The following is a 6,845-nucleotide window of genomic DNA, read 5'->3' as shown; positions in this document are numbered from 1 at the left end:
GAGAGAGAGACAGACAGACAGTCAGACAGACAGACAGACAGACAGACAGACAGACAGACAGACAGACAGATACAGAGACACATACAGACACAATATGACTTACAGACAGATCATTCTCAACAAATGAGACAGATTACTGTAGATACGCAGGAAGTATCACCATAGGCTACTCGCGCGAAGTGAAGAGTGCAATGCCCGTAGAGTTTATCATCACTAGTCGCAATATAATTTATAAGTCACCCCTTTAAAACTAATTATTATTTATTTCCTCTCTCCTCCTTCTGTTTTTTCTCATTCACATCATTTATTCAGTTGTTTGGAATAAATCTTTCTATGGAGATATTGGTGTAAGTATTAATATTACTAGTACTATTAATAGTAGTAGTAATGTAAGTAATATTACAGATAATAGCACAATAGTAGGAATAATAGTAATATTTTTATTAATAATTATAATATTTTAATTAATTCCACACATTATACACCTTTTGCATTTTTCTGAGGAACTTGATCCGTTTATACAATCTTGCTCCTGTATATATTAGAGTTGCAGATCTTGCATATTGTGTATATATTAGAGTTGCATATCTTGCATATTGTGTATATTAGAGTTGCATATCTTGCATATTGTGTATGTATTATAGTTGCATATCTTGCATATTGTGTATATTATAGTTGCATATCTTGCATATTGTATATATTAGAGTTGCAGATCTTGCACATTGTGTATAGGTCTGATGTTTATCTATTATCTCTGTTTCATGGCGTTAAATCATAGCTTTGCATGTTGACCACATCTGCAAATGATTCATTGATTGCAGTTATTGCTCGTTGATTGCAACAGATGATGAATGATATTCATCTTGCAGGTGATCATTACTCACTGAGTACAGCTACTCACGACGGACTCATTGCGTCAAGGGGCCTGACAGCTGAGTGGACAGCGCTTCAGATTCGTTATCCTGAGGTTCCGGGTTCGATCCCCGGTTCAGGCGGAAACAAATAGGCAGAGTTTCTTACTCCCTGATGGACCTGTTCACCTTGCAGTAAATTGGTACCTGGGAGTTAGACAGCTGCTACGGGCTGCTTCCTGGGGGATGTGTAACAAAAAGGAGGCCTGGTCGAGGACCGGGCCGCGGGGACGCTAAGCCCCGAAATCATCTCAAGATAACCAGACAGGAATATTGATGCCTGGTATCTATCCACCAGGGAGCCGGTCAGCCGAGCGGACAGCACGCTGGACTTGTGATCCTGTCGTCCTGGGTTCGATCCCAGGCGCCGGCTAGAAACAATGGGCAGAGTTTCTTTCACCCTATGCCCCTGTTACCTAGCAGTAAAATAGGTACCTGGGTGTTAATCAGCTGCAACGGGCTGCTTCCTGGGGGTCGAGGCCTGGTCGTGGACCGGGCCGCGGGGACACTAAAAAGCCCCGAAATCATCTCAAGATAACCTCAAGATAACCTCATTCCTCTTGACCTCACAGAATACTTTCACGTTATCATTCCTATCTTCATCTGACCATACCGACACTTACCTGATCGTTCTCACGCTCATCTGATTATTCCCACGGTCTTCTGATCTTTCTCACGCTCATCTGATTGTTCCCACGGTCTTCTGATGTTTCCCACGGTCATCTGATGTTTCCCACGGTCTTCTGATCTTTCCTACGGTCTTCTGATCTTTCCCACGGTCTTCTGTTCTTTCCCACGGTCTTCTGATCTTTTCCACGGCCTTCTGATTATTCCCACGGTCTTCTGATCTTTCCCACGGTCTTCTGGTTATTCCCACGGTCTTCTGATCTTTCCCACGGTCTTCTGATTATTCCCACGGTCTTCTGTTCTTTCCCACGGTCTTCTGATCTTTCCCACGGTCTTCTGATCTTTCCCACGGTCATCTGATCTTTCCCACGGTCATCTGATCTTTCCCACGGTCTTCTGATCTTTCCCACGGTCTTCTGATTATTCCCACGGTCTTCTGATCTTTCCCACGGTCATCTGATCTTTCCCACGGTCTTCTGATCTTTCCCACGGTCTTCTGTTCTTTCCCACGGTCTTCTGTTCTTTCCCACGCTTTCTTGATCTTTCTCACCTAATCTTTCTCACACTTACAAGATATTCCCCCACTCTCACCCTTTCATTATACATTCATTATCGTCTTACCCTTCCTTCTCCCCTACTAAACATTATAGATCATTATCACCAGCTACGCAAGTCCTAAATATTGACTTTTGAACTTAGTCATTTTTGATCATAATTCTGTGGCTAAATTACAGCATTATCATTTATAATGATCAGACTGTTAGCAATTACAATGATCGGCATCATATTAACAGGATTAATAATTGCACTAAGAAATATTATCTATTATGTTAACTAAGATAAATTATATGAATAATGAGAATATATATATATATATATATATATATATATATATATATATATATATATATATATATATATATATATATATATATAAATCATATCTATAGTGGAAATTATTGTTAAATAATTTATATTGATTCACAATGTACTTGAAATAAAATAATTAAAAGTATATCAGAAATAAAAATATTGAATTATTAGTGGAAATTCAATTCTAAATTATATTATCAATAATAATAATATAGGATAAAAATATGCTTGTGTATGTGTGAAATTTGTGTAAGGAATTAACACAAGTCTTTCACACTCTTTTGAGTGCTTTGTCTAAGTCTGAGTGTGTGATTAGGACCAGACTTACGTCTTAACGTCTAACGAGGCTGATATCCTGGTCGTTGTTTTAGTTTCAGGTACTTGGAACAAGACGTTCCAAGTAGCATGGGGTATGGTGATCCCGTAGTGGACTTAACTGACGGGGTAGGGGAGCGATCTTGTAGGAGGGGGGGTTGGGGTTCGCGAAGGAAGAATTTAATGTAATTATCAGTTCAAGTTGGCAGCGGAGGTTGCCATGGCGACCACATGCTGTAAAAATTTCATCTGGGAGCCAACAGGAGACGCTGATTGGCCGCTTCTTTCACGACCAAGAGGGGAACCCTGGTACGATAATCTTTTACTGTTGTTGAGTTCTCTCAGCTCCTCAACCTGTCTCTCTCTCTCTCTCTCTCTCTCTCTCTCTCTCTCTCTCTCTCTCTCTCTCTCTCTCTCTCTCTCTCTCTCTCTCTCTCTCTCTCTCTCTCTCTCTCTCTCTGTCTCTCTCTCTCTGTCTCTCTCTGTCTCTCTCTCTCTGTCTCTCTCTCTCTGTCTCTCTCTCTCTGTCTCTCTCTCTCTGTCTCTCTCTCTCTGTCTCTCTCTCTCTCTCTCTCTCTCTCTCTCTCTCTCTCTCTCTCTCTCTCTCTCTCTCTCTCTCTCTCTCTCTCTCTCTCTCTCTCTGTCTCTCTGTCTCTCTCTCTCTCTCTCTGTCTCTCTCTGTCTCTCTCTGTCTCTCTGTCTCTCTGTCTCTCTCTGTCTCTCTCTGTCTCTCTCTCTCTCTCTCTCTCTCTCTCTCTCTCTCTCTCTCTCTCTCTCTCTCTCTCTCTCTCTCTCTCTCTCTCTCTCTCTCTCTCTCTCTCTCTATCTCTCTCTCTATCTCTCTCTCTATCTCTCTCTCTCTCTCTCGCTCTCTCTCTCTCTCTCTCTCTCTCTCTCTCTCTCTCTCTCTCTCTCTCTCTCTCTCTCTCTCTCTCTCTCTCTCTCTCTCTCTCTCTCTCTCTCTCTCTCACAAAGCTAGAGGGGTGGCAAGTGCTTGTTTGGGAAAGCCAGAGGTGAATCATTGAGACTTGTTGGATAACTTGTCACAGCTCTCAGACAATCTTCAAACCCCTCATAAAAATGACGTAGATTTGAGAATCCGACGCCGACGTGAAAAGTGAGGGTAGAGTGAAATCTATGAGTGAGGTGTGAATGAGGCAAGGAGCAAAGTGAGAGGAGGGGGGGGGGGGTAATTAACCCCCCTCCACCCCCTTCCCCCCTCCAATCACCTTCGCCGTAGTAGGAACTGCCAGTAACAACCTTTCCCCTCAATTCGACTGGAACTTTGCATTAGTACTCGCGTTAACCTGTCGAAAATGCGCTTCGGAAACTTGAAACTATATTTTAACAATTGCTGTAGTCTTATTTCGATTTAAAAATTCTATTTAAATAATATGTATTCATGATATAATGTTTTCAGTCGCAAATGACTTGTATATGGTGACTGATGTTCTATTTTAATCTTTGGTACATAGCGACATGTTTCCAGCACATTACACAAACAGAAGTACACATTACACAAACAGAAGTACACATTACACAAACAGAAGTACACATTACACAAACAGAAGTACACATTACACAAACAGAAGTACTCATTACACAAACAGAAGTACACATTACACAAACAGAAGTACACATTACACAAACAGAAGTACACATTACACAAACAGAAGTACACATTACACAAACAGAAGTACTCATTACACAAACAGAAGTACACATTACACAAACAGAAGTACACATTACACAAACAGAAGCACTCATTACACAAACAGAAGTACACATTACACAAACAGAAGTACACATTACACAAACAGAAGTACACATTACACAACAGTAATACAGATTGGTGAGATCAATGCCGCGACGAGATCAAGGAGTGATGACAATGATAGTACATCGAATATTAACGTAAAACAAATACAAAATACAATGAAATGTTCAATAATTACAAATACAATGAAATGTTCAATAATTACAAAATACAATGAAATGTTCCATAACTACAAAATACAATGAAATATTCCATAACTAGAAAATACAATGAAATGTTCAATAATTACAAATACAATGAAATGTTCAATAATTACAAAATACAATGAAATGTTCCATAACTTCAAAATACAATGAGATGTTCCAAAACTACAAAATACAATGAAATGTTCAATAAATACAAAATACAACGAGATATTCAATAACGATTCACTCAAATAAACCTGAGAATACTAACGAATACAAATATATTATTATATTTTGAAGGAAATATATATATATATATATATATATATATATATATATATATATATATATATATATATATATATATATATATATATATATATATAAGAAAAAGGAAATATAGGAGTAGAGTAGAGAAGAGGAGGAGAGGAATATTGGGCGAGAGAGAGGACAAGAAGAACTATAAAAGGCCGGTTATTGTCTCCGGCCAAAGCCAATATCAATTTATCTGCTGAAAAAACTAGCTACAGTTTTTGGGAGTCTGTTACCACTAAATCCCTCGACAGAATATGTCTTCCTGCGCTTGTCTGTTACCACTAAATCCCTCGACAGAATATGTCTTCCTGCGCTTGTCTGTTACCACTAAATCCCTCGACAGAATATGTCTTCCTGCGCTTGTCTGTTACCACTAAATCCCTCGACAGAATATGTCTTCCTGCGCTTGTCTGTTACCACTAAATCCCTCGACAGAATATGTCTTCCTGCGCTTGTCTGTTACCACTAAATCCCTCGACAGAATATGTCTTCCTACGCTTGTCTGTTACCACTAAATCCCTCGACAGAATATGTCTTCCTGCGCTTGTCTGTTACCACTAAATCCCTCGACAGAATATGTCTTCCTGCGCTTGTCTGTTACCACTGTTACGGGGAGCCGGTCGGCCGAGCGGACAGCACGCTGGACTTGTGATCCTGTGGTCCTGGGTTCGATCCCAGGCGCCGGCGAGAAACAATGGGCAGAGTTTCTTTCACCCTATGCCCCTGTTACCTAGCAGTAAAATGGGTACCTGGGTGTTAGTCAGCTGTCACGGGCTGCTTCCTGGGGGTGGAGGCATGGTCAAGGACCGGGCCGCGGGGACACTAAAAAGCCCCGAAATCATCTCAAGATAACCTCAAGATAACTAATTCCCTCGACAGAATATGTCTTCCTACGCTTGTCTGTTACCACTAAATCCCTCGACAGAATGTCTTCCTACGCTTGTCTGTGCTTGCTGTGGTAGCGCCCACTTGCGGGATTCTACTTGAAACGTTTAAGAATAGAGTTTAAGAATAGAATAAACGTTTTAAGAATAGAATAATTGTTGTATGGTTAGTATTCTTAATTGATGAGATTGATGTGAGAGATATCTAGTTGAATGTTTGATTCTGCTGCATTATCTAGGAAAGCCACGATTGGAAGTGGTGTTAAAAGCCCTAATCTTGGCTCTAATCTTAAGATTATGTGCTTGGGGTGATTGGGATTAACACGACAGAAGAGGAAATAATGTGGAAATGTTTTCGACAATCGAATGGACATCTAGAGTGTTGGATTAGCAAAAGAACAATTAATTGTACACTTGTATTAAATTGAATTATGCTGGTGACTTAATTAAATGATGGTAGATACAGCTAAAGATTTTTATTATGTCTCTTTTGTTTATTTTCTTTGCTTATCTTATACCACCTCCCCATTCGTTAATCTTTTTTTTTTCTTTTTTCTCTCTTTTTCATCTGTCTCTGTCTCTTGTGTGTCTACCTTAACTGTTTACCTATTTCTCTTGTCTCTGCTTTCTCTCTCTTCCGTCTTCAGTCCCTTCGCGTCTCTTTCTCTTCCGTCTTCAGTCCTTTCGCGTCTCTCTCTCTTCCGTCTTCAGTCCTTTCGCGTCTCTCTCTCTTCCGTCTTCAGTCCTTTCGCGTCTCTTTCTCTTCCGTCTTCAGTCCTTTCGCGTCTCTTTCTCTCTTCCGTCTTCAGTCCTTTCGCGTCTCTCTCTCTTCCGTCTTCAGTCCTTTCGCGTCTCTTTCTCTTCCGTCTTCAGTCCTTTCGCGTCTCTCTCTCTTCCGTCTTCAGTCCTTTCGCGTCTCTCTCTCCCGTCTTCAGTCCTTTCGCGTCTCTCTCTTCCG

General features: G+C 40.5%; 1 protein-coding gene across 1 annotated transcript; it reads left to right on the top strand.

Annotated features, from left to right (window-relative positions):
• Positions 1 to 4,173: 4,173 nt before the first annotated feature.
• Positions 4,174 to 4,569, top strand: LOC138356684 (uncharacterized). The gene has a single exon (XM_069312879.1). The coding sequence runs from the start codon at positions 4,174 to 4,176 to the stop codon at positions 4,567 to 4,569; it is 396 nt and encodes a 131-aa protein (XP_069168980.1).
• The last annotated feature ends 2,276 nt before the right edge of the window (positions 4,570 to 6,845 follow it).

Source organism: Procambarus clarkii, chromosome 73 (assembly GCF_040958095.1).
Source record: "Procambarus clarkii isolate CNS0578487 chromosome 73, FALCON_Pclarkii_2.0, whole genome shotgun sequence".
NCBI lineage: Eukaryota > Metazoa > Arthropoda > Malacostraca > Decapoda > Cambaridae > Procambarus > Procambarus clarkii.
The sequence above is the reverse complement of the archived record's forward strand: the minus strand, read 5'-3'. Positions and strand labels throughout refer to the sequence as shown.